This window comes from Pollicipes pollicipes, unplaced genomic scaffold (genome assembly GCF_011947565.3).
Source record: "Pollicipes pollicipes isolate AB1234 unplaced genomic scaffold, Ppol_2.1 Scaffold_3447;HRSCAF=4054_pilon_pilon_pilon, whole genome shotgun sequence".
Taxonomy (NCBI): Eukaryota; Metazoa; Arthropoda; class Thecostraca; order Pollicipedomorpha; family Pollicipedidae; genus Pollicipes; species Pollicipes pollicipes.
Genome location: NW_023596297.1, coordinates 42,945,248 through 42,972,245, shown reverse-complemented (window position 1 = coordinate 42,972,245; position 26,998 = coordinate 42,945,248). Strand labels below are relative to the sequence as shown.

General features: G+C 51.0%; 1 protein-coding gene across 11 annotated transcripts; it reads left to right on the top strand.

Moving 5' to 3' along the window:
- Positions 1-350: 350 nt before the first annotated feature.
- On the top strand, positions 351-22,124 carry LOC119091493 (troponin T, skeletal muscle). 11 transcript variants are annotated; one of them, XM_037214302.1, is made up of 16 exons: positions 351-463; positions 6,064-6,102; positions 6,675-6,692; positions 7,317-7,352; positions 8,397-8,411; positions 9,593-9,626; positions 10,018-10,146; positions 10,555-10,764; positions 10,942-11,043; positions 11,828-11,941; positions 15,289-15,359; positions 16,491-16,512; positions 16,873-16,953; positions 18,849-18,927; positions 20,832-20,953; positions 21,194-21,286. In XM_037214302.1, the coding sequence occupies exons 2-16, from the start codon at positions 6,080-6,082 to the stop codon at positions 21,269-21,271; spliced, it is 1,134 nt and encodes a 377-aa protein (XP_037070197.1). In that variant the 5' UTR covers positions 351-463; positions 6,064-6,079; the 3' UTR covers positions 21,272-21,286. The 11 variants fall into 11 exon arrangements, with proteins under 11 accessions (XP_037070197.1, XP_037070198.1, XP_037070199.1 ...); XM_037214303.1 differs by lacking the exon at positions 6,675-6,692; XM_037214297.1 differs by lacking the exons at positions 6,675-6,692; positions 15,289-15,359; positions 18,849-18,927; positions 21,194-21,286 and adding exons at positions 14,135-14,205; positions 18,550-18,628; positions 22,035-22,124 and having other exon boundaries at positions 385-467; positions 6,070-6,102.
- Positions 22,125-26,998: the final 4,874 nt, after the last annotated feature.

Genomic DNA, 26,998 nt, shown 5'->3' with positions numbered 1-26,998 from the left:
TGTCATATAAAAACAAGCTTTACAAATTGCAGTACACGGAGTCTGCCGGGGAACGGTGAGGTACCCGGAGTCAGCGGGGAGACAGTGCAGTACCCGGAGTCAGCCGGGGGACGGTGAGGTACCCGGAGTCAGCGGGGAGACAGTGCAGTACCCGGAGTCAGCCGGGGGACGGTGAGGTACCCGGAGTCAGCAGGGAGACAGTGCGGTACCCGGAGTCAGCCGGGGGACGAGGGTCAGCCGGGGGACGGCGCCGGTGTCGGCTGGCAGCGCCGCCGCCTGGAGTAGGCCGGCGACCGGCTAAGTTTGGCTCGCTGGCTCGGCTCCAGCGGTGCCGCGGCCGCCAGGCCCCACTGGATGCTCCAGCTCCCAGAGACCCGTCGACGTCCACGGTGCTCACATTCCACCGGCCGCGGTCTCTCTCTCACTCTCTCTGTCCTCTCTCGACAGGCCCAGCCCCGTGACTGTAAGTGAACCGCCGCGCCCGCGGCCGCGCTGGTGGCCTCCTTGGGCACCGAGCGCCGTCCGCAGCCGGCGGCTTTCCGTCTCACACCCTGAAATTGCAACTAGTGGCTTAAATGACGCTCTGAAGTATGTGTGTGTGTTGTGTGTGTGTGTGTGTGTGTGTGTGTGTGTGTGTGTGTGTGTGTGTGTGTGTGTGTGTGTGTGTGTGTGTGTGTGTGTGTGTGTGTGTGTGTGTGTGTGTGTGTGTGTGTGTGTGTGTGTGTGTGTGTGTGTGTGTGTGTGTGTGTGTGTGTCCATGGGTGAGGAGTGTGTGGGTTCCAGGGCCCGGTGAAACATGTGAAACCTTCGAGTCCAGTGTGTGGGATTCTGGAAGGTGTGAAAGAGACTGAAACAGCGCCTGGGCCTTTGACAGAAGGCGGATGACCCCTCTCGCGCGCATGCGGTGTGGAGTTCGGGCGGCTTCCCTGGCATGCATTTTCTAGCCACGCACAATGATCAGGGCGCCGTGTCGTCAGGCATTCCCGCAATATCGTTGTTAGTCGGTGGGCGTCGTGGGCGGGTCGGTGGGAGTGGCCACGACGGCGGCGCGGCCCAAATAAGCCGGGCCCGGCCGAGCGGCGCCTCGTCGGTACGTCTGGTGCGGCTCCGGCCGGAGCTGGTCCGGCCCCGCGCTGGCACGCCGGCCACAACGGCGCCCCGCCGGACTCGCGGATCCCGGCACCGAACGGCTCCACATGAACGTGCCGCGCCGTAACTGATCTATAACAGGCCAACCACCGCTCAGCAGGCCATCGAGTGAACTTCTTCTATGCTGTCGGGCACCGGATCTCTTTCCTACCGACCTTCATTGGCGCTGTCTCTGTCCTTTTCGGCTTTTGGTGGAGGGAGTTTATGACAGGTTTGCATGGCCAGGTGTCATCTTGCAATCGTGCCATCAGCAGCGCCGGCGCTATGATACCGTCAGCAACATGGTGCAATGGTATCGTGTTTGGGGTACGGTGATCCGGTATGCTGCGACGCAATGTTCCGCATCACGAATGCGCACTCCCATACTGCTAGATCCGTGAGCCGCATTCATATCCGGAAAGTTTGGGGAATCAGGGTCGTTTGAGGGAGCAAATCATAGGCAACGGAGTACTCGTACCCTTATTAGTAGATAGCAAACAAAGGTAGCATAGCGTAGCATAAGGTCATATTGTTCTTAAGCAGATGCCCGATTATTACTGACAACATGGGCCTGTAAGCACTCCCACAACGATTTGAGTCTTTCGAGACACTATTTAGTGTAGGGCAAAGTCTAAGTCCCCAGTCCATGCATCGCAGTGTCTGTCTGCATCTTTGTAGCTGGTTGTCCACTTTGTGGCTGCATATCCAGGGTCACAAGGCTCACCAGGGCTTCCTGGAACATCAGACGTAAAACATCGAGGTTCTGTCATGTGTTGCGTATCTCTGGACGGATAAGCAGCAACCTGCTTCCATAACTAATAGGTGCACTCGGCAATTAGGAGCGCCGTGCTGCGCCGCCCCCCCCCCCCCCCCCCCCCCCCCACCGTGCAGATTAACGCGAAAGGTTCGCCAGGTTCGCCAGGGTTTACTGCAGGACCAAATGTAAAACATTGGGCTACTTTCATTAATTGCAAATTCTAGTTTGCCAGGATTTCTACATGCCACTCGGCAATTAAAAGTGCTGTGCTGTGCCCCTCCACCGTGCGCAGGTCAACGCAATGGGTTCGCCAGGGCACGTCCTAGGACGAGGCGCCCACTGGAACCCGCTCCGTCGTGCAGCGAAACACTATGGCGCAGTATCCCTGTGGACGTGATTCAGACCCGCGTGGACGAACTAGTCCCCCGCCTAAGGATGACAAAGGAGGCGTAGCGTCAACATCGTTCCAATGCGAGTAGGGCTGCACCACATGCCCAAGCTAGCTGTGAGTAAACCGTAAACCGATAGGACCAGGTGCGCGACGAATATGGGTCGGTCAAAAATAGCACTGACGCGCGGCGCCCCTAGCGGGAGCCGCGTGAAACACGGGTGAAGCAGGCTGAACGGGTCTGGCGGGCAGAACATTGGAGGTTCACGCTTGCTTGTTGATTAACGGTCTCAACCCAAGAGGTTCGGTGTGAACTGACCCACGTGGTATACCTGTTTGCACTCTCGCCGTTGTTTGCAGCCGTTAGTCCCGAAGCTGCAATATTTCTGCAAGGTTTTAGTTTCATATGGCCTCTATGGCAGGGTCGAGCACGAGAATGGTAACGAACTCGCAATGCGGCGCATGTGCGACAGCACCATGGCAAAGTCAATCTAAGGCCCGTTGCAATATGCATTAAACCGGCACAGTAAAGATAAGCCCCGTCGCAATGTAGGAGTAGCAACTTCCCTTTTTCAGGTAGTTTTGGGACAAAACGCTTCCTTTCCTAATCAAACTTCTTATCTCGTTCTATAAATTACATGGCTGTGCCACGTTTAAGTGGGACAATCCCGTCAATGCTCGCCCTGATTCGCCATTTTTCAAAGCGAGGACTAATAGGGGGTTTGATGGGACCCTTGCTGATGTTTCCAAACTAATAAAGATATAGATTAGTAGAAAACACTAGCGGATTGTTCTCAACGACCCCTCGCGACTAGCACTAGCTTCTATGTTTTAGATCAATAATTGACACCATTATGGCAGGTCAAATGTCGAATTTTCAAGAAAGTCGTACTTTTTTCAGCTTACGGTATCATACCTACGAGGCATTGTCGTAAGACGACACGAAAGTTAAACAGGTGTGTTTCTTGTTCTACTCGAAGTATAATGGCATCTATTGTTGTGCGTTTTGAGCGCACATTTATGATATACGGCTCCGTTAATGTAGCAATGGCGCGTTTCGCGACATTGTTGGTTGACGTCCGCCCGCTCAGGTCGTACGTCACCGTGCAGTGTTCCCCAAAAACCGTCGCTGCCCCGAAACTACAAAAGCTAAGAACACGTTTTTTATGTCAAAGCACATGCAATATGTGCTCACTATAGGTACCACTGGGAACTTGTACACGACTGCACAACATGCTAAAGAGGTGTCGTAAAAAAACTTAGGGCTGCATCAACCCTTGAAGGGCGAGGATTAAAGTGAGAAAGACAGAGGCATGCATTTTACGATCAAGGCTATTCCTGTGTTCGTGAACGGAACTAATCTGTCTTGACATGCTTTAGGTGCCCCTGCCAAACCACTTTTGTGCCACAGTTTGCTCGTTGAACGAGTTAAAATTAATGTCCGGCTAAGAATTACATCATTCGAAAGACAGTATCTAGTCAAACTGTTGCAATATTTTCATGAGAGAATGTCAGTCCACCCATGCAACACCATACAGCCTTTGCTGTAAGGTGCAGACATTTTGCATGCACAACGCGTCATTTGAGCAAAAAAATTATAACAACGAAAGACAATTAGACATTGCAGGATTTATAAGGTATTTCCTGTTTTTAGTAATACCATCGATCAGAATATGATTGTTTCGGATATACTTCGCATGCACATGTCCAAAACGCGTTTTTGATATTCAACGGGAATATTCATGTGCACGTTATTTGTCACCTTTAAAAACTTGTGAAAACGTTACTCACTCGAATTTTACAGGAAATGGAACGTCCTATACATAAACAGCAAGAACTTTCAAAACAGGAATCCGCCAGAAATCCAAAAATTAAAGTGGCACTCGTTCATTTGCTTAACTCTGTGTACGCCCTGGGGTGGATCCAGGACAGGATCTTCTGGGATGGCCAAAGTCCATTTTTCCCAGACTTTAAGTTCGTGATGCTGAGAGTAAGATCGTGATGCTAAAATCAAGAGATATTGGTGGTAACTAAGATGTTCTCCGCAATCTTGGGAGTGGACTTTATCTAGCTGCACCAGAAAACTCCTTGCGTCACCTCCATCTAGGCACGTTTGGCACTCTCAGCAAAATTATGGTGCGTTCAGTGAAAGAAGGTGAGGCAGCCGTCAAACCTGCTACCCTTGCCGCATTTTCTGATCATGTCCGACGTGTGTATGCAATGTTTGCCCAGAAATCACTGTTTTAAAATCCTGTAGAAATATCCACATATGGCTGAACCAAAAGTATCCTGAATGCTATTTCTAAAGGCAGAAACTTTCGGACAGATCGCTCGCAGCAACAGTAATCAATGAAACGATGCAACTGCTAAGGGCACAACAAATGACAAATTTGCCTTTTCGGCTGAAACCATTGCAAGCACTATATTATCGTGATAAAGCCACATTAGCCGTCTTGAAATACAAGCTTCTTGGTGATAATCGCCCATAATAAGCCCACTTGCTATCGGCCACCGAACCCGGCCCGAGCTGCGACAGACCCGACGGACGCCCGAGCCCGGCCCTGGCTGCGACAGACCCGACGGACGCCCGAGCCCGGCCCTGGCTACGACAGATCCGACGGACGCCCGAGCCCGGCCCTGGCTGCGACAGATCCGACGGACGCCCGAGCCCGACCCGGGCTGCGGCAGATCCGACGGACGCCCGAGCCCGGCCCGGGCTGCGACAGATCCGACGGACGCCCGAGCCCGGCCCGGGCTGCGACAGATCCGACGGACGCCCGAGCCCGGCCCGGGCTGCGACAGATCCGACGGACGCCTGGGAAGCGGATGTTTACCTTGGCCCACTAGGGCCTGATATTCCGGTGGCCAGCTGAGCACTGCATAAGGGGAGGGCGGGGGAAGTGCGATGCGAAAACATCCCACCTCGGTCAAAATGCCATGTTAATCGCCACCCGAAAAATACCTTAAATTTGTCAGGCTGTAGCACAAACGATGGACTGCCGTCCAAATGGATAGATACTTTGTTTTCTCCCCTAAACGTATCGTATTGTTTGGGGAAACGGCGACACGGACACCTCGCACGCAGCGTCTTGCAGTACATAAATGGCTCCGCGCTCTACATACTCCAGCGGCTGCGTTCTTGGCTCTCCCTCTGACCACAAATTCCGCTGCCAGGCGACAGACATTTTAATTGGCCCGACGCCAGGCGAGTCAACCTGCCGGCAGCCGGCCCAGCTCGCGTTGGAGCCAAGGAGATGTCTAGGCCAGCCTGGATCGCAGCGAGTGCCAGCAACGAGCCAGCGCTGGCGGGGCCACACCGCAAGCCGTAGAATGTTTGCGATGGCATCTGCGCGGGCGCCTTTGCTGCCCACTCTGGAGGCGTGTAAAGCAATCAGCCCGAGCGCATCGTCGACGCACAATGAGAATCGATCCTAAATACGTGGTCCACGCCCTTAGATTTATAGTGTCGGTGGTGTTTTGGAGTCTCTGTTTCCATGCAGCAGCACAGCGGTTCGAAATGAACGCTTCATATCATTAAAGGAGCTAAAGGGGCCTCTGCCACTTCCAGACAAAATGTCACACCACCAATGTCCACGACCACCCCGAATGTTCAAAACATAACAGTGGGAATGTTACATCAAAGAGGACGGCTCTCCTGATCCGACATATTTAAGGATCCATTATGTCGATGCTACCAGCAGAATGCAAATATAATTTAACTTGAAAAATGTCACGCTGTAATTTAAATGTAAGTGTTTTTTCCAAGCTTACCGTGTTTCTCCTGTTTCAGGTAGAGACAACTCAAAATGTCTGACGACGAGGTTTATTCGTAAGTGAGCCTCGCTGAAACCCAATTCCGATAACCAAGCACTCGGCCGAGTGCTGCTCTGGCTAAAGTGCTATGATCGTTTCTGCCGAGCGACCAGGTGGATTACAGAGCTGATGAGTGGGCGAGCGCGGCCACAGACCATTAGCAGCCGAAGCGCTGATGGCCGCTGATTGCCGCTGATTTACGCAGCTAATTACCGAGTGCACCAGGATGGCAGTCTTACCCCGCTATTAAAGTGTGCAATCCGTGCAGCCGATCAAGCGTTTTTAGCGTTTTACAAAGCTGGTATTTCAGTTAAGTTCTGTAAACCCAGCTGCATTAACTAATGCGGCTTTTTGCCATCGCAGCGATAAGAGACATGTGTAAGCTTATTGCTCTTAACTCGCTAACCGTAACCTTTAGCCATGTACAATACGCTCTGCCTACTCGCGTTAGCAACGGGTTTGCAACGCGTGACCCAAAGCAACGATCAATGCGTTGTGGCTGTAAACTATGCAGCTTGATGCTTCTATCCGGCTTGGAACAACAGCGCTCTTGTGTTTGGCATTTACGGACGCTGTTTTTCCTTTCAGTTCCGAGGAGGAGGAGGTGTAAGTATTCTTCGCGGCTTTGCCAAGCATGCCGGTTTTGCGACTACCAAACTTAAAGCCTCTTCACATCCACATCAAGCCTTTGCATTCCAAGTGTCATGCCAAATTGGTTCGTCCTGGCTTCCCCTTATCATTATGCAGCCAGCACAAGTTGCCATGTTGCGAGAATCGAAGCCAGCTATCGGCCTCCGTCGGGTTACCTACATCCCTTCGCTGTAGTGGAGGGGACCATCGCTCAGTCAGTACGCTGCATTAAACTTAATCAAAAGACAGCAGGCTTTTGCCATCTTCCTACTTCAGAGCCTGATCACTTCTCGCAGACTGCTTAAACGTCGTGAACAACTATCGTTGGATGTTATTCTGCTCAGCAGCAGGGAAGAGTGAACCGTCTGTGGCAGCGCTCAAATCTGCGCAGATCGGACGGGCTGGGCTGACATTGTCAGTCTGCTCAGTGCTCACGCTGCGTGTCTGGCTGCTCAGTGCTCACGCCGTGTGGGTGCTCAGTGCTTACGCCGGGTGGGTGCTCAGTGCTCACGCTGCGTGTCTGGCTGCTCAGTGCTCATGCCGTTTGGGTTCTTGGGATGACTTGTCTCTGACCTTGTATCCTCTGTGTCCCGTTCATAGCAGCGAGGAGGAGGAGGAGGTGGTCAAACATGAGGAGTGAGTAGCGTGCGTCCCCCGTGTCGTTGTCCGTCGCTGAGCCTTCTTAGTGTACCGGCACTGCACACAGTCTCACATGCGACACAGAGACTGCGTAGCAGGCGTGCTTTCAGAGTCGTCCAACCAGCTGGAAGCAGTGATGCGCTGGCGCGACATTGTAGGGGTTGGGCGTAGATACTTGAATGATATCGTCTGGTAATATATGCGTGGCTTCACTTGCATGCAACTAATAGGCGTTACAAGAACCATGTTTGCGAAATTTGTGTACGTTGATGTACAATATACGCCGACAGCTCTAGCCTTAACGCACCCCGAGTTGCGTGAATGGTACAAGCTCACACACCATAGTCGCTCTTTCCCAGTTGTCATTTGCCGGTCACAATTTAAAATCAATATATTATTTCGGTTCACTGAATCCTTCTGCATGCAGCCTTCTTATCCCGTTCAGCAAAATGCCAGACTATCCAACACCGGCGTACAAACACCATCAAATCAGGCGAGAGTATAAAGGAAGGAACAGTGTTTGAATGTGACACAAGGTTCACACAGCACTAGCCAAGTTACTCAGCAGATTTAGCTAAAATAATTAGATTGCCGAGCCACGCTCATCTTGTCACGTGCGCGGGAGCAATTTTTGCTTTAAGGGGGGTGCCGGTGTATAAATATATCAAACCTGATTACTCGTCGTTTGAGTTTGCCATCCCCACTCTGGTTTTCACCACCAAAACCGAACTAACCGAAACCAGCCCCTTTGGTTGTACGTGCTGTTTGTATGGCGTGGCGCGAGATCCCTGCCTGCAGTGCGAATAGGCTGTTAGAAAACGGATTCGATCTTGACGATACAGGACCCGCCGCCATCACGTAGTGCCATTAGTGCTGATTTCTAGCATATAGATGACTGCGATTATTTTCGAAACTACTTGGAATGCCTTAGTCGGTACTGGATAGCATTTTTCGTTCCGGCCACCACTCACCGTAAACGGTGTCAGCGGTGTGACTTTTGGTAGCAGCGTATTAACGTGTACCCCTCTGGTCTCCCCACAGGCCGAAGCCCGCAAAGTAAGTCTGAAGGGCTGTCCTGCTTTGACGACGGTGGTTTGCCGCACTGTTCTCTGTCCATGTACCTGCTGTTCGTTTCTTCAACCTGAGGCGTGAAAATGGACTCTTGCGGAGCTGGCACTGGCCAGGAAGACAGTGCATGCTGTACAGAGTTGAATGATACTTATTGGCACTGTCTTCCTTCAGTTGTCATTGGCCGCTGAATTCAAGAACATTTACACGTCTTCGAGCTCATCGCCATGTGCTTACGTTTTCAGCTATTCGTTTTAATTTATCGTCTGAGGTGTTCTGCATGACTGGGCTCTCAGAAAGTCGGTTTGCTGTCGAAAACGTTGTCGACTTCAACTTTCAGCAGAGAGTTGAAGACCTTGCATCATTGACCGGTTTTCACAGATTTTCTGGGAGAATACTTGTGAAACGCCACAGCTACACTGGCGAGCGCGTTGTTGTGCGCTGGTCCCACCTCTGAGTTCTAACCACGTCTGAGCGGTTCCATCCGGGACCAACGTGCTCGTTGACGCTTGTGCTATCTGATGCAGCAGTGTTCTCTGGGTTGCTCTTGCTACTGGCTTGCCCCAGCAGTCGCTGCATTGAAGAACACGCCCACACTTGAGCACGCATACTATTTGCTTCCCTGTGCTGTGGTGTAAGGTTTGGGGGGGGGTCACGCACAGTTTTTTAAGAACCTTACTATGCTGGTCCTGATGCGGATGATTTGATAGTCCATGCCGAAAACTGAACTGTGACCAAATGGTAAATCGTCCTAATTCTTGTTTTGTTTTTGTTTTGCCAGGGCATAGACCTAAACGTTCACAAAATGGAGCCCATCGTTCCTTGTCATAACTGCATGCACATGTCTCTCTCGGTGAAGACGTGCCCATTCGGTGCAACCTTTTAGCAAGACCAAATGCACTGACGTTTTTTCCTTGTCAGAGTATGCATTTCTGCAAGTGCTTAGTAATACTGTTTGTCATTACATCTTTTTAAGGCAGGTGGCACCAAAAGTAAGATGCATTGAACATAACATGGTCATATGGACCAGTCGATGATAAGCGGTACGTCTCCTGGACTATGAATTCTGCCAGCATCGCCTGGTCATGTGATAGTAGGCGGCATCCACCCCCACAACAAGCGCCTTCTTTCTATCGCTCAAATGACCTTGATCTGCTTGGACGTTACAGGCCGGAAGAAAAGAAGGAGGAGAACATCTTCACTGTGAGTAAAGACAAATACTCCATCTTTTTCTTTGAATTCATACATATATGTGGACGCGAAGTACTACACACACTATAGTGCTTCCATTGATGAAATCGATATACTATGGGATGGATGTAACACTAACAAGCCCATTTTTTACTTTACTTCACTTTACTTACATTTACCCCTTCGTGAATTTCAGTACATATAAAATGCGCTCGTGCGACACTTTGACCTTCAAGAACTGAGGCAAGTATTGTTAAGTCGCAATGAATTTCGCTGGAGCTTTACCCGGTAAAGAACCAGCATGTTTCGATCCGCCTGAATCCATTGCAGTACTGACACCGAGCAGTTAACAGAATATACTCGAGATAAAGTTTTCACCCTTTCCCTGGCCTGTTTCATACAGCACCGTCCTCAAACAACCACCTCGGAGCTGGACGAGCAGCTCAAGGAGTACATCGCTGAATGGCGCAAGCAGAGGGCCAAGGAGGAGGATGAGCTGAAGAACCTGCGGGCTAAGCAGGCCAAGAGGAAGGTGAGCTAGCTGCTGACGCGCGCCAGAAAATTCCAGCTGCTGCAGTTCTGCGGCGCTGCGCACAGGCATACATGTTTAAACATTTTGCTATCAACTATATACAATTAAATATATATATATATATATATATATATATATATATATATATATATATATGATCTACCTCCCAATATTTATCAATGAAATCTTATTCAACAAAGCTATTTAAGTTTTCTTCTTAAGATACCTATTTTCTCTACCTATTCATGTAACACCAGCGTCGCAGTCTCACTTCTTTCCATGGCACCGGCCATAGCCGGCGCGTAACACCGGCTGTGGAATGTCCGTGTGACACCGACCGATGACACCGGCAGACGGCTCCCTTTCGTGACCCGCCGAGTGGCGCTGACCCGTCCGCCGGTGCGGTAGGTGCTGCGCGCCGAGGAGGAGAAGCGTCTGGCGGCCGCCAAGAAGGTCGAGGACGAGCGTCGCCTGCGCGAGGAGCAGGAGAAGAAGCAGCGCGAACAGGAAGAGAAGCGCCGCCGTCTGGAGGAGGCCGAGAAGAAGCGTCAGCTGCTCGAGCAGGCCTCCAAGGCCACCGCCGGCGGCAAGATCAAGATCAGCAAGAGCAACGATCCGGTGAGTGTTGTTACGGTCGTGGTTCGTAGCTGGTGGTGATGTCACTGGTGCACTCGCATGCGCTACAATGGTGAGTGTGTGGATGCTGAATGTGAAGGCGATGGGCGTTGATCGAGCGATGGCCGCATGCTGCTCTATGATTCGAATGGCTTCGGAGATGGCTGTCTTTTGCTGCAGGTTTCCGCTGCTCCCGTCAAGGCCGAGACCAAGACCAAGGAGCAGTTGGCGGAGGAGAAGAAGATGGCGCTGGGTGTCCGCATCCAGGCGCTCAAGACCGAGGTCAGTTGGCAGGAGGAATCAACAGCGAGCTCCGTTCGAAACTGTTTGACTACACTGACGAGCTTTGTTGAAACGCAACCTGTGCACTGGTATGTGGCGCCATGGAGTTGTGTGGCGCTTCATCAGGGGCGGTTTAGCTCTCCGTTCTGTTTCGGCGTCATGCACTAAAAGCCCTGGTGTTTCGGGGATATTTTGTTAAACATTTTCGGATTGAGTTCATGGTCGGATAAGCGCCGATAACTTTCGATAAGAGGATGCTGCCGAAATATCAGCCAACTATATCTCCATTCTCCTGGTTTTCCGGCGAATCAGACCGATACTAGTGTCTAATCTGTGTGAATAATGTTCCTCGCTAATGCACTGACTAACTTACGGACATCCAGGCAATTTACGAAATAGGTACTTTCGAAAACTGATACAAAAGGATTGGCTCTCAGCTTTCTTGAGTGCCATGTGACTAATGGTTCTGCTATTGATTCAATTGTGACCATTATCCGTAGATACGCTCTAATCGAGACCTTCGATTGCTGTCTCTTCTTCGGCTAACTGCTGATTTGCCCATGTGGCATCTACTGACACCCACGAGATGCTTCTACGTCTGATATCGGCAAATGCCGATTGCCCATGTGGCATCTACTGGCACCCACGAGTTGCTTTCATGTCTGCCAAATGTAAAACGGGTGGCTCTGTAAATGCGTTAGACATGTTTACGTTGCAAAGTATTGCAATCAAGTAATTATTACGTTTGTCATTTCAGCAAGCTTCACGCGTCATTTTGCTTCAGGGCATGGGCCTGGAGACCCTGAAGAAGAAGGCTGAGGAGCTGTGGAACAAGCTGGTTCAGTTGGAGACCGACAAGTATGACTTGGAGGAGCGCCAGAAGCGCCAGGACTACGACGTAAGTCGTCTGACAGCATCTTGGATTTTGGACGATGCGCTGAAACTAAATTCCAAAAAACGACATGCGAAACGTGTAGCCTGTTAAATAGCAAGAGACGAAGTAAGCTTAGACGACGACATAGCAACATATTCACCAAGCACTTTTTCCAGAGTTTTTGAACGTTCAGATTTATTTTCTGGAGACAGACAGTCAATGGCTGACTTTTTTACTGATACCTTTAGACGTCTCTAACTCTAAGCACTTAAAGATTTACTCAATTTCCTCCCACCTTCAGTTAAATCTCACATTTCCTTCCCCCCTCTTCTTAAAATAACCATATTGAATACAGCGCTTCAGCCCATTCTATTTGGACCAGTTTGCGTACGGGGCCAGGGTGACGGCGGCGGATCCTTCACCCGTGACCTACGGGCAGGGGGCACCTCGTGACGCATCCCGCCCGGCGGGTTTCCAACAGAGGGCGCGCCGGCGTGCTGTGCTGGCGATCCGGGCAGGCCGAGGCTCGGCCCCGGGTACGGCTCCGGGCAGGCCGAGGCCCGGCCCCGGGTACGGCTCCGGGCGGGCCGAGGTCCGGCCCCGGGTACGGCTCCGGGCGGGCCGAGGTCCGGCCCCGGGTACGGCTCCGGGCGGGCCGAGGCCCGGCCCCGGGTACGGCTCCGGGCGGGCCGAGGTCCGGCCCCGGGTACGGCTCCGGGCTGGCCGAGACCCGGCCCCGGGTACGGCTCCGGGCGGGCCCGGTCCCCTCCGGACGACGGCGCTAGCGGCCAGGCTAGACTATCGACGCCTCTCTATAGGTCACTTTGAGCAGTCTGTCTGTCTGTGGTTGAGCCATTAGAGCTTACGCTGAACCTCCGAGATATGTAGTTGGTGCTGTACCCTGCTGGACGTCGGTGGTAGATTACCAGGCCCCCCTAGCTCTCTGTTCTTAGAACCCGTCGGCTCGCGCGAAGTGACATAAACAGAAGGCGGGCGAAGGACAACTGCATCGCCCGCGCACGACATCAACGTGATGGACCCCATCAGACGTTTAGAACACGTTTTTACGCCCAAAGTCAAATAGGGATGTAGCGTAGCTGAAAACAGAATTCCTTTTTGTGTCATGAATGCATAGCATGCGTATTTCGCTAACGAGGCGTATAATTAGAATTTGCGCTGAGAGTAGTTTGGTTAACGTTACGTAGACGTTAACCCCTTTGCCAAGTGTCTCGAACCATGGAAGAACATGGTTCTTCCCAGCTTCGGCTATACCGCTTAGACCATGGAAGGACATGAAACAACCCAAGCTTCTTGGGCTAATGATAATGGCGATTTCTTGTCCATCACGCAAAGCCACAACACGACTGTCCGTCTTTTCTGAACTTGGTCTTATTCCGCCGAACATCATTAGGCCTAATTTGTAGCAAGTTTTGATACGGGCTGAAAATGGGATAAACATGCGGCAAAACAAACCGTTTGTTGTCAGGCCTGACAAAATAGCCGGAAAACATGACTCCGAAAGTGTTTTTGCCTCACCATATAACAATTCGTCATTTAACGTTTGCAGATGTGGTTTCATGGGCCCAAATCATTAAACATCACAAACGTATAATGATAAATAAATATGGGATCACGGAATGAAAGCACATCCGGAGCAAAAAGTGGCGGATTTTTTTTATATCCTGGGTGCATACTATGGAATTCGCTACCGCTTACCCCATTGGTTGTGCATTTTAGACTCAGAACCAGATTGGTGTCCCGTCTTATACTGTTAGCGCGAAAGGGGCCATGTTTGACACATTTCGGTAGCTTCAGTAGGCAATAATTTGATTACCGTCGTCTTCGGCCTGTAAAGGCGTCTGCAAATATGGCTTGGCACCAGCTGATTTGCGTTCTTCTGTGTTTTAAATGATTCAGGGGTGTATTGTGCATGCCGCAGCTCGAATTTGATATGTAGGTGGCTTATCCCATGAAATGTAAGATGAGAATGCCAGATGGTATTGACGCATGCATGCTAGTATTTCATATTGCTCTTGGGTGCACTTATGTCAACTGGATTACCAGTAGTCAGAACTGTGCTGTACGCATTCGATTACATGCCGATTGAGGAATGTCCAGATTAGCCTCATCCTGTTACTTAGATTCAACATGACCAGGCGTTGTGCAGCCTCTGCTGCAGTTGTTCGGTTTACTCCATCGGAGATGTTTTTGTTGTAGCTTAAAGAGCTCAGGGAGAGGCAGAAGCAGCAGCTTCGGCACAAAGCCCTTAAGAAAGGACTTGACCCCGAGTAAGTGGCTGCACCAAGCCTCAGGCTGCGGGAATGATCAGCACGAGTATGAACGCCTAGCGTTCGTGTCACCATAGCCCCAATAGAGATGCAGCAATAGACCTTTGGTCCTAGACCCTTCAGACGACCAGGATCCCTAGTATCCACTGCACGCCCCTCACTGTGTCCGACGCAGCAGCAGTAAGCGGCATCGAGCACCAGCTGATGCATGATGTAGCACTAGCACGAACCGACCCTGAAACCGAGAAATCAGCAGCTGACTGCAGGTTTCGTCATGGTGTCCAAAAGAAGCCAGCCGACTGTAGCCTGACGTTAAGCTGTAGCCGTGCAGAACTCGAAACAAGTGGTTCGCAGATCAAAAATTGGCAACTGAGCCAGTCAGTCACTCTTTCCTTGGACCAATTTTCATCTTTTCCATAAGAGATTACAGTTCCGAGAACCAAGTATGCATGTACAACAGGTCCGGTTGTGCCAACTGTGCTGGTCCCTATTGGTGGAGCTGTAGCACCTGAGTTCTAAGAACGCCACAGGCGAAGTGCTTGGCCACTGGACCGGCCTCTTGTCAAGGGTTGAGGGGTGCACGGAGGTGGGTGTGCGCTGTAGCGGCCCCGTAGATCTTCCGTCATCCAATGATAAGTAGCCGTCCCTGAAGTTTGCATAGGGCAGCTGCCACCGAAACGTCATGAACGGTATGAATCCACTTAGTGCTGACCCTATTTAGTGCGACCCGTTGTACACGACCGAGCTGCTGTTCCAGCGCCCCATATCGCCAGATCGCTATTGCAACGACAAAGAACTACTGCCGGTCCTGTCTGGGACGCAAAACTTTACGGCGAGTGGCCTTGGATCACGCCTCATCGCCATGCCGTTTGGCACGGTGTTTGGGACAACAGCTCTGTCTCCTCCATGTGGTGCCTCTCAGTTCACCATCACGACTTTTTACCCGACTGCACCCTCTCGGCCATGTTTTGTGCTGCGTAGCACACACCCACCTACTTCTGACGTGGTCATGTGCATGCCGTATCTCCCGGCACGCCTAACTCCACCGTGTTTGCTCGCGCTCTTCTACCCGCTCATCGGCAGCTGAAAGAGCTGAAGGAGCGTCAGAAGATGCAGCTGCGCCACAAGGCTGTCCGCCTCGGCCTGGAGCCCGAGTGAGTAGTACCCGCCCGTCGCCAGCCGGGCCCTCGCAGGGGCCAGGTCCGGCAGTGGATGACGCATCACACATGCGCCGCGATGACGCACGGGCGCCGGTCGATGACGAGCCGTCGTCCTGCGTCGCGACGCGGCGAGCAAGCGTGAAGCGTTGGACATCCGCCTGCCACATCCGTATGTTGCATGAGCCGCTCCGACGAAAAGCGATGATTTTTACTCAGAGTGCAGACATCCGGAATACCAGGAATGTGGAGGCGACGCTTACGGCTCACGATATATGTGATGATAACTTGCCGTGCTGATCGATGAGCCCAACTATCCAGCTGAGGCTGTGCACTGAGCCAGGGAATGTTAGACACCATGCCGCGATGTGCCAGCTATAGCGCATTTCATGTGGCAGAACTGCGCAGCGATAGTGCACCTGGTGTAACGGATCTGTAGCAAAGGCTCAGGCAACTTGAGTCGCGCACCAGGAGCCCTCCGAAGCCATCCGTAAAAAAACAGCTCGACTTTTGACACTCCGCCACCGATCTCGATAGCGGTCTGGGGTTTTCGGACGCGTCGGCCGGGTATTCCCAGGCAGCACGCATCGTCGCTGGCCTCATGCATATCAGTGCTAATCATAAAATCGTTTCGCGTTCCTTCATTCCTGGACGTGATGTATGTATTCAGTGCAAGCCCGGTCAGGCTTAACTTTGACGACGCCTAATAAACTGCACGCAGTGCTATGTGCAAGTGCGGGCTCACATTAGAAAATTATTATGTTTCGGCGAGTGTTTGCCATTACTATTTATCTACTATCATACTACTATCATGTGTAAGACGATTAAATGTACTAGGAGAAGAGACGCTTTTGGCTTGGAAAATACTGTCGTGATTCTCCATTCCTCTATTCCTGGATGCGACGTAATTAATTTCAGCAGCTTGAAAGTAATGCGAGCCCATTCGCACCATTGTTTAGCTCAGGCTACACTTGATATATTATGCATGGTACAATGTGCAAGTGCGGGGCCACACTGGAACCCTAATGTGATTCGGCAGCTGTTTTTCACTGATGTCATGTGTAAAATGAGTAATGGTCCGTGGAAACGGGGGTGCTTCTGTCGATAACTGTTATCGAACTTTTTCAGGGCCCTGACCGGAAAGCACCCGGTACGTACCTTACTGCGACTAATTTTACCAGTATAAATGTGCTTGATACCGTCGCTTTTTACCACTTTTGCCGAGGTTTGTTCGTCAGCGCTGACGGCCCAAAAGCCGGCATAAGTATGTTTTGACTCGTTCTGGGTAACACATGAAAGCGCCGAGTTTCTGGTATCAATATATAGTGCTAAACTTATTAAATGCATCGCACAGCAAAAGAGTGCTGGATGCCATTTCGGCGAAAAAAAACTTTGAGTGTTTGTTGTAGGTAGCTAAAACATGGACTGTAGTGATTGAGACGTAAATCGCAATTTTGATTGGTGTTGTCGGAGGGAGACCTGATCAGTTCTCTCGTTCCCCGCCTTTTAGCCCAAGATCCAGGTGGCATCGAAGTTCGAGCGTACCATCGACCGCCGCACCTATGTCGACAAGAAGGGTCTCTTCAGCGGCGTAAGTGGCGCGGCTCGGGGCGCGGCATCCAGATGGGTGCTGAACGATCAGAAAGCATGTTCCCAACACCGTCACTACATTATTGCAAGCAAAGCTGAAAATCTTGCGAAAAATGCGGCCCAGGGAATACACCATTTGCGTTATATTCTTTCACAAAACGCTTGCATTATGCTCGCTTCACTTAGGACCTGATTGGCAGGGGCAGGTGATTTGTCCGACGTCACGTCGGGTACCGTCCTTGATGTGTCGCTCGCTTCACTTCGGACCTGATTGGCGGGGGCGGGTGATTTGTCCGACGTCACGGCGGGTACCGTCCTTGATGTGTTTTGCTACTCTGACTCGCTTTTGCCGAAGATTTCGGCAAAATCCAAGACGCACACTTCAAATTTGAATGTGATTTTCATGATAATGACGGTAAAATGTCACCAAAAACACCTACCATTATCCATTGCAGTGCACCATTTGACAGCGCCAAACAGCTGGCTCTAGCTGAGTTCAACCCACTATGGTACACGACAGAACGTAAATGACTACTCATTTAGTACGGGTGTCTACCCGCGGATGCGACTAGTAATGGGTCTGTGCCGGTTTGGACGAGTGAATTGTCCCATCCGCTTTCTTGTAGATGTCCGCACCAAATGATCCCTACGCTCCAGGCATTTGGTTCCGTGCACGTAGCCACGGGGTGATCACAGCAGCCAGCGGAGGACCTGGCTGGTCTGGCTGGTGTTGCTCGTTCGCGAGTGTGATAAACAATGTGGCCCCACCAGTTGCTGTGAAAACAAGTTTCCGGGTCGTCCGTCACTTTCGAACTTAGTTCAGGCGGTATTATTGTCTTGGCTGGCTTAATTTTCTGACAAGTATTGAAAAATGCTGATTCCTCATCCAACTTCTCATTCCGCCGAGGCGGTAGTCTCAATACTCAATATGTTTTTGGTCTGAAGTACAATGCCTGTCAAGTGCTGTTTTAAACGTTTTCATAGTTAAAGTCAAGCTTCAATTAGCTTGATCAACCAAATTCCTCAGATCCCCATGTTTTCGTCAACAAAGCTATGCCAGGGCGCTCCATACGGTTCACTGTGTAAAGAGCGGAGGGACGAGGAACCCAACCTTCGTTAGAACATGTCACTTCTTGCTGTTTTTGCGCTTTTTCGCGACTTTAAGGAAGGGTAAAAACGAACCTGGGACTGGGCAAAAACCCAAGTGTTACAGAGCTGTGCTCATGCAACGTAATGCGTTTTGTGCTCCCTGAGTTGGCTTGTTAATGATTTTAAGAGCTCATATCTTCCCCATCTTAAGTGATGACCTCACGCCAGCGCAAGGCACATTACATTCCATTCTTAGTGTATGACACCGTGTCATATGCATTACTTGCTGCTATTCAAAGGCGGAGCGCAACTGCCGAGACACGTGACAGGATTGGGTTTCGTTTGCTCAGTCCAGGCCGTCGACGGACTTTTGGCCTTCGACGCCGCCGTGTACCGTGGCATGCCCCTTTATAGCTGGCTAGCGTGCTAAACTAGTTATCTGAGTATCAACAAACAAAATCAGTGGGGAGGAAAGCCGCCAGTCTGATACGGCAGCGGTGCGCCACAGGGCTGGGATGAGATCAGTAAAGAACAGCTGCAGAAGGAATGGGGAGAAAAGTACGAGGATTGGACCAAGCGGAACAAGAGTAAGTCGGTGGATTGAGAGTTTTGGATCTGTCCGAGGAGCGACTGGCTCGGACCGGTGTAGCAGCCTTTCCCTGCAGATGAAAGCTCAGGCGTGGCTGATCCTGGACAAAGCCAAAGCCTAGCAGCAGCTGGAGTAACCTACCCATTTGAAAGCGCATGCCGGTTGAGACATGATTTTCGCTTAGAAGTGACCGTAGCGCTGCGATCTGTGTTCGTCAGGGATATATCGACATGGATAAGGAAACCAAAGAAAAGATGTGGTCGGAAAAACTGAAAGACTTTGATACCCGCGCGAAAGGTAAGTGCATTGTGCATGTTTTGCGTGTGCTTTGTATTTTCTACTGACCAAATCCTAGAGCCCTCCATTGACATGTAAATGCGCCAAGGCAATCGCTAGTGTCAATGGATGCGGCACTAACACCCATGTTCAGCCAGATGACCTGCACATAGCATATCAAACCGATTTGAGCAGATGCAATCTGCTAAGAAGAGAAACAAGCACACAATGCGTACCAACCGACTAACAAATAAAATAAATGCTCCATTTCATGCAACCACTGTGCTTTCGCATATCTACCGCGTTCAGCGTCGGAATTGGAAATGGACACTACGCTTTATCCCTTATCGTGGCAATACCATTTCAACTGCGTATCTGCCAAGACCGGCCACATACTAGCATGTCACAAGCCTCGGTCCACGTAGCGCTACCACGAAATCCCTCTGTTGAACTAGAGTTATATGACTATAAGTAACAACCGAATCCGCTCGCATTGCATTCCGACTGTCTTAGTTCTCCAATGCACTGAGCCAGGTCAGATTAAGGCGCAGATGTCCGTATGGTAGCGGCGACCCTCGCCATGAGTCGGTGTCTCAATGGACGCTATTCCGTTGCAAGAGCTGGTTTGATGTAAAGGTCATGCAGTGCCGGCTCGTGATCCATGATCCACTTCAGCTCCTCGCCAGTTTACAGCTGCTTCAGTTTCCATGCTAGGTTATAACATAATGGCATGCGCCACACACGAGTCAGCGGTGTCTAGGTCATCGCATTGCTTCAACTGCACCATGAAATGTTGTAATGCCATGCCTGCTGGCCGCGGCATTGTTGCCAATAACGCTCAGGAGGAACTTTAGCAGAAGCTTGCCTATATCGTCCTGTGCTTTGAATGTGCCGCTAAATGGATCGTCACTAGCTCCATGCTCTCGCCAGCAATGCCGTCATCGATAGACAGCCGTACAGCGCTGTTAACACGTCTTTTTATGACAATCGACGGACCAACACTACTTCAACCTCGTTTGTGAGAAGATGGCGCTCATAGTCAGCACGAACGAGGTCTCTCAAGTGGCGCCGTAACAGTAACAACTACTGTGAAGTCTGCTGATGGCACCACGTCATGTGCCTACTTACCTACGAAGCCAGGCGCCTGCGCCGCTCGGCCCCCTCCATCGAAGCAAAATCGTCCCCGCTCGGTTTGCAAAGAGTCGTTTGAAGTGTATAACGTACATGATCCAGTTCAAGTCATTTGTGATTGATTTCTCAGCACCTATCCTGAGACATATATCGGTCCTGGTCGGCAGCCGTTACTCCTGTCTAAAACTTCCTACGTGATATCATGGCTAGGCAACAGGATTATAAACTTAGTGACTTCATTGCAAAACTGCAAGGCAAACGGAAATGACGATAATCAGCGACAAAATACCGTATAAGGGATGGATCTCAATTGTTTTTAAAAAAAAAAACGTATCCGGAGTGAACACATGCTCAGCTTTTGGATGGCGTGCTTCATGTCTGCTATACATTCCGAACGTGCCGAATGAAGCGCGTCACATGGTTGATGTGCGTTGAGCACAAAGTGTTGCTTACCACCGCACCTCTGCTGTCGGTCACTATTTCGCTTTTTCACTCGGTCACACCGTCACTGACCCGGTGGCGGATCCATCCCTGGCAGGATCCATCCCTGGCAGTCCGCCGACCCATCCCTGGCGGTCCGCCGACCCATCCCTGGCAGGACCCACACCCGGTAGTCCGCCACCCCATCCCCGGCAGTCCGCCGAGCCATCCCTGGAAGTTCGTCGACCCATCCCTGGCAGGAGCCATCCCCGCTGCCGGTGACGGCCCATCACTGACCGGGCGTCAGACAATCCCGCCGCACCCGTACCTCTGCCGTGTGCACACTCGGTGCTAACCAGCCACCCGCGACACAGCACGTCTGCCCAAGTGGTTCGGCGAGCGGCCCGGCAAGAAGACGGACGACCCCGAGACGCCCGTGGAGGAGGAGAAGGAGGAGGAGCTGGTGCCGCCGCCGCAGGAGATCGAGGAGCCTGAGGTCAGTACCTGACAACATTCAAATCGACCGCAGATGAGAGCTGAACGCGGCACAGTCGTTCCCTTCGGCCGCGCACCAGTCGCTCCCGGTCATTCTCGGCGGTGCTCCACAAACTTCACTATGGCCACGCTCACTGTTGGCTGTTGTCGCGTGTGCACTCATGAAGGGACTGTTTCTCATTTGATGAGATGGCCATTTTTGTGATCATTCCCGTCACTACACAGCCATTTTCTTTTTCAGATTTTCTCTCCTCCTGTTACTGACCTTGATACACGTCAACTTGTGCAGCCCATTACGCAAGCGTATATGATGCCGTAGGAACGCGAAACGAGCACCGCACCTCATTGGCCGTTTTATTCTCATGGTCAAGGTGCATGTGGTAACTTAATCTGCGTGTTGGGGGTAATGTAGCACCAAATTTTCCAACTACAGAAGCCAATTGGCTAAAAGTCAGAGTTCGCTGTTGACTGAAGGTCTCGTCGCGAACCACGTTTCAGTATTGATGACACAGGCACCTTGGCAACCACTAGATATGACGGGCCTGACGATGAGAACTGAGTATTTAAGAAAAGCACCGTAAACGAAACTGAAAATGCCAGTAAGAAGATGCCACCGCGAAAAATATACATAAACACCACGAAAAAGCCTAAGACACACGCACCTATGACGGTTGTTGAATTCACGTGAATAAATCAACAACACCACCTTTCGGCGCAAAGAAGTACCACAAGTGAGGCATACCGTTCGCTACAGCGGCACCTCTGACGCGGCAGCTCTGGCAGCTGCTCAGATGTAAAAAAATCCCATATCGTAATGAAACGATGAAATGATTAGAACCATATCCAAAGATATGTAAGATTGTGTGGTTATGTGCAGTCTTTTGCACGTAAAAGCAAGTTGCAGGTGAGGTTTTTCCTTCATATCTCAGGCTGGCCATAGCATCTTCAAACGTGAAACAGTCCGTTTATGTGGTGGCTTAATGCAAAGCCTCATCAGGCAAAGAGCTCATTTTTGATATGGCTTATCGTGTTACTGTTAGTGTTAAGTGTTATGCTATAGTGCTAACGAAATGGCGTCTCAGGAGGAAGAGGAGGAGGAGGAGGAGGAGAGTGAGGAGGAGGAGGAGGAGGAAGAGGAGGAAGAAGAGGAGGAATAATTCTACTCACGTAAGGATTCTGCAGTAATTATTGTCACATCAGTTGCACTTATTTAATATGCAAGTGAATGCACCAGCAACCAGCACCGAAGCGTGCAATGCATTCTGAGGACCTGAAAACAGCGTCGGTTTAAATGCAGCATAAAAACTCGGTAACACGGCATGTTTTGAGACTCGCCTTTTGTGCCACAATTCGTCACATCATGTACACCTTGACACGAGCCCCGCGAAGTGGCACATTCATTCATCACGCACGGTCACGCTCCGCATCGCTGTTTCTCGCTGTCTAACCACCATCACTTCCGCCGGCGTTTGTCCGCCGGCCGACCCGTCTCCGCGCGCTCACTGCCTCACCTCTTCCCAGGGCTAACACGTCTCCTCGCGAGCCGCGCGCGCCAACGCACGCCGGGCAGCGCCGCTGCGCGGCGACGATCCCGGCGCTGGTGGCGCTGGCCGTGCCGCACGCGGCGACGGCAGCGCGGCCGCCCGGGGACCTCCCAGCCCACCCCGGGCGGGCGCGGGCCGGCCCCGGCCGCGAGAGGGCGCACGGCCGGCGACGGGCAGCTGCGTGTGTGAGCTGTCTCCCTGTGCACTCGTGACGCTTCTGTTGTCTCTGTTGTATTTGAACAACGACTCATAAATGACTCGGTACAACCGCTTGGTTTGACGGAGCGGGGAGGTGAAGTCGTCGGGCCGCACATAAAGGAAATCTGGGGGACGTGGAATAAGCACGATGCATCTGGATCAAGGGCACGCATACTGACGTAACTCACACTGGAATCCCCAGTGCATCCACCGGAGCAGCGTGGACACGGGCAGCAGCGAGTGGGACACGCTGAAGGACTGCTTTTGCGAGCGCTACAAAAATGTTCTCATCACACGGTTACTTGCTCTGTGCAGTTGTTATCACGTCTCCGAGCGCTTCCTCCGGACACATCCACAACCATCAACCTTAACTGAGAACGACGCCTGTGGCTGAACGCTGGTATGGAAGGGGACTAGTCAGCTTGAGCCAGCATTGGATAGTGCAGTCAACTGTTGTTTTCATGGAGCGCGACGCACGTTGTCGCGCACTTTTTGAAGGAGCGCCAGTGACTGCAGTGGCTATGTTAAAGCTCAGGGGCCGTGGCGCGTCCGGGGTTCGGGATCGGGCCCCACACGTGCACTCCATATTAAAGCTCAGCGTCCATGGCGCATCCGGGCTTCGAGCTCGGGCCGTGGCGCATCCGGGCTTCGAGTTCGGGCCATGGCGCGTCCAGGCTTCGAGCTCGGGCCCTACACATGCACTCCATAGGCGCTATTCACTCAGCCAATGAACTGATTAATGCCATTCAACGAATGTTGACGAAAGTACACACCCATTTCCAGTGGTCTGATATCGTTATCTTCGGGAAAGCTCTAAAATTATTAAGACAATTAATATGATTCATGTGAACTTGCTAGCTAAAGGCGGCCTTCACGCCAGCGCTCCTCTCTACCGCAAAACAAGTATGAGCACAGTGTCTTGATTTTGTTGCTGGACTCGCTAGACCTTTTTAAGCTTGCTTGTCCAAATTATAACCGGGAAATTCGTCTTCTTTGCATTCATCCAATGTGAAAAAATGCTGGTAAAACCCTGGCAAAATACTTCACGCATGGCGTAATTTAAGACAAAAACACTTGTTAAAACAAAGACATCTTTGTTCAAGATGTCAACACAAGACACAGAAAACGTAAAACATAGAGCACAAAAACGCTGCCGTCGCTGCAATTCAGGAAGAGCGTGGGACACCCGACCGTTGGGAAGCAGTCACCCCTGTCCTGTTTGAACGGCCCGCTTCTGACCCGGTACGGCGAGAGGTGTATCGGGGTGATGTCGGCAAGCTTGCGTCCCAGAAGCCCCACTTGAGCAGCTCGCTTCAGGCGGTCAGCTGGTAACTGGCCACAAGGCGGGCTGAGACGTGGGTGGCCGTGCCACGGCATCGCGAGGCGCGTCAAAATCTGTCGGCCGGATTGCTCGTTGAAAAATGATTCTGCTGCGGTGGCGCGACAGATCGAATCCAGCGGCCTCTGCTTAGCGTGGAGCAATCACAGAACAGCATCACTGAAACACATTAGGTCTATCTGTTTTAACAAAGACAAGCTGCAAGATGCAAAGTACACAAATTTGCAAGACACTAGATGATAGCAAGGCACGCTGCGGAACGCAACCTAAATTGAGGGTAGCGAACAAGACTTGTCAGGTTATATCCAGGATGTACTTTCCGTCCATTTTTAGTTTTAGTGAACTGCTATGTTCATGCCAGCAAGGTGGCGGCTGCAAACGTGTAAAAATCTGACAGTTAGCCTTCGCATGCACCACACTTTTATCGGTGGAAGTTTTTTTCCACACTGGGGCTACATGGCACGGTTGAAAGGACTTCAAACGGATGTTTGTTACTGATGATTTTGGAAACAAAATATGTGTACGTGTCGGGTGCTAGACGGAAATCAGCGATCTTGCAGACAGGTGGCAAACCGCTGTTGGAATCAAAAATAGGTTCTTGGCCTTCGGCAAATACCTTACGTGGTAGGCCGAAAGGTAATCGCATAACATGAATCTGTTCAACAGTGAAATGCGCACAACAGCTTTTACTGCATTTTCAACAGGACCACAGCCTAAACTTGAACTGGGTCCAGCAAAACAAAGTGAGAGGTCTTGTTTTTCAGGCTCGTCTCCATGTTCGTAAACGTTATGTTAGCAAAATCACCAGGAATGAACGCTCTGTTTGATTGCCACCATCCCATGGTCCTTTGGGGCACCAGAAATTAGGGTGGTATAAAGGTTACTTTCACGCTGTCACTTATTAAGGCATCCCTGCGAGGGCTTTTATTCTTGCATTGCTTAGCACGTTGCTTGGCTACCGGTTACTTACAGATGTCCCCGCGATCAATTCTTCCCAAAACATCATCTAAAGACCTTCGAGGCGTCGTGCAAAAGGAAATCGATTATAGGATATACCCTGCAGGGACACCGAGTCAAAACGTCGGATACATGGATGCTATCCATTGATTGTTGGGTTGAGACACTGGCATCGCATCACCACTGCACCAGCTTGTTGTTTGCTGCTGTTCATTGTTGTTTTCGGGCGCGTCGACTACAATGGCCATTTCGCGCCCATAACGATGCTTTTACTGAACTAGTGTGGTGTAAAAATGACTTGAAAGTCAACGTCTTTTACGAACGAAAAAAGTTGTTTAAACTCAAGAAAGGAGAAGCTGTCACCGAGCACATCGCTAATCGTCAGGGGTGAAGCCTGCGGCCCAAAGTGACGTCGTCGTTCTTCGTTTAGGCGCGGACATGGTAAAATGACAGGTGGGCAGTGAAAACGGTATAACACCGATGACATAGGGGTCTGTCGGCTCTATGCAACAGATAACCATGGGTGGCATACTTGTGCCCAAAACGCAATCTGCATAGAGCTACTTATTCCTGCCGCACACCGCGAGGGCATGACAACCACAAGCTCAGCTCGGTTTTCATCACTCTGAGCTTATTTCCGCTCACTTGGTCCCAACAGTGCTGCAATTTTTTTTTGAGAAAGGTCTTGACTGCCAGGTAGAAATGTCTGGCAGGGATCGGCAAAAGCCGGGTACATGGTGCCAGTGCTGCTCGCTTAGCAGCGGCATCAGCCAACTCGTTGCCAACGATACCGACGTGACTGGGGATCCAGCACAGGGCAACTCTCTTTCCATCCCGATTCAACTGTGTCAGGCGTGATAAAATGTCCTGTATCAGGGGACATGATGGATAAAAAAATTCAGTGCAGGGAGACTGCTCAGTGAATCAGTAAAAATGGTGTGTGAAGATTTTTCACCAGCTTCTATGAAACATAACGCCTTGGTAATCGCAATCAATTCTGCTGTGAAAACTGACGCGTGAGCCAGTAAGCAGAATGATCGAGTGACGGAGCCGGTGACGAAAGCACAACCCACGCCATCCGAGGTTTGGGATTCGTCTATGTACGTCAGAGCGTATCCTTCATAAGACGCCGGAAGCTCAAGTGCCCTGGATCTTATTAGGTGTGGTGTGATGCCTTTTTTTCTTAATTTCTGTAAGAGAGATGTCTATGAAAGATATGGTCACTTGCCAAGGAGGAGAAGCCAGGTGGTTTACTTGCATTACACCTCGAAGAGGAATTTCGCCCTCTTGCAATAGGGCTCTCGCTCTGGAACCAAAAGCTAAAGCGTGTTGCTGCAGCCCATGACGAAGGGAGCTCACAGCAAACCGAGAAAATACTACAGAATATGTCGGATGTGACGGGAATTGCCACAGCTTCAAGGCATAACGTATGCCGAGCATTTTCCACATCGTCGACAGTGGTGGCTCGTGTGCCTCTGTTAAAAGACCGACAGAAGGTGATGTGCGGAACGCCCTAGAAACAATACGAATGGCAGTATGGTGAACGCCACCAAGAGCACGCTTGCTGGATTCAGACGCGCCATCATACACGAAGCATGCACAATCCAGTTTAGAGCGGACGAGTGAACGACGTAAAAGCATAAGTGTCTCTCTGACTGCCCCATATGAAGTGCGAGACATACAATTTAGTATGTTCAGAGATTTAAAGCAGCGATCGTGTGACATTTTAATATGTGCATTATATGTAAAACGGCGGCTAAAGTGTATCACAAGGTACCTGGCCACAGCTTCGGTTGTAATAGAGCGACCGTATAGACGGATGCTCAGGTCATCGCATCGCTGGCGACGACAAAAATGCATCGCAACGGTCTTGTCGCCTGAAAAGTGAAACCCGTTCATGTTGCTCCACCTTTCCACGCGGTCCACAGCCAGCTGGAGGCGTTGATCCACTGCTGGTGCTCTCACTGCACTGGTCCAAATAGTAAAATCGGCAACAAAAATGACACGT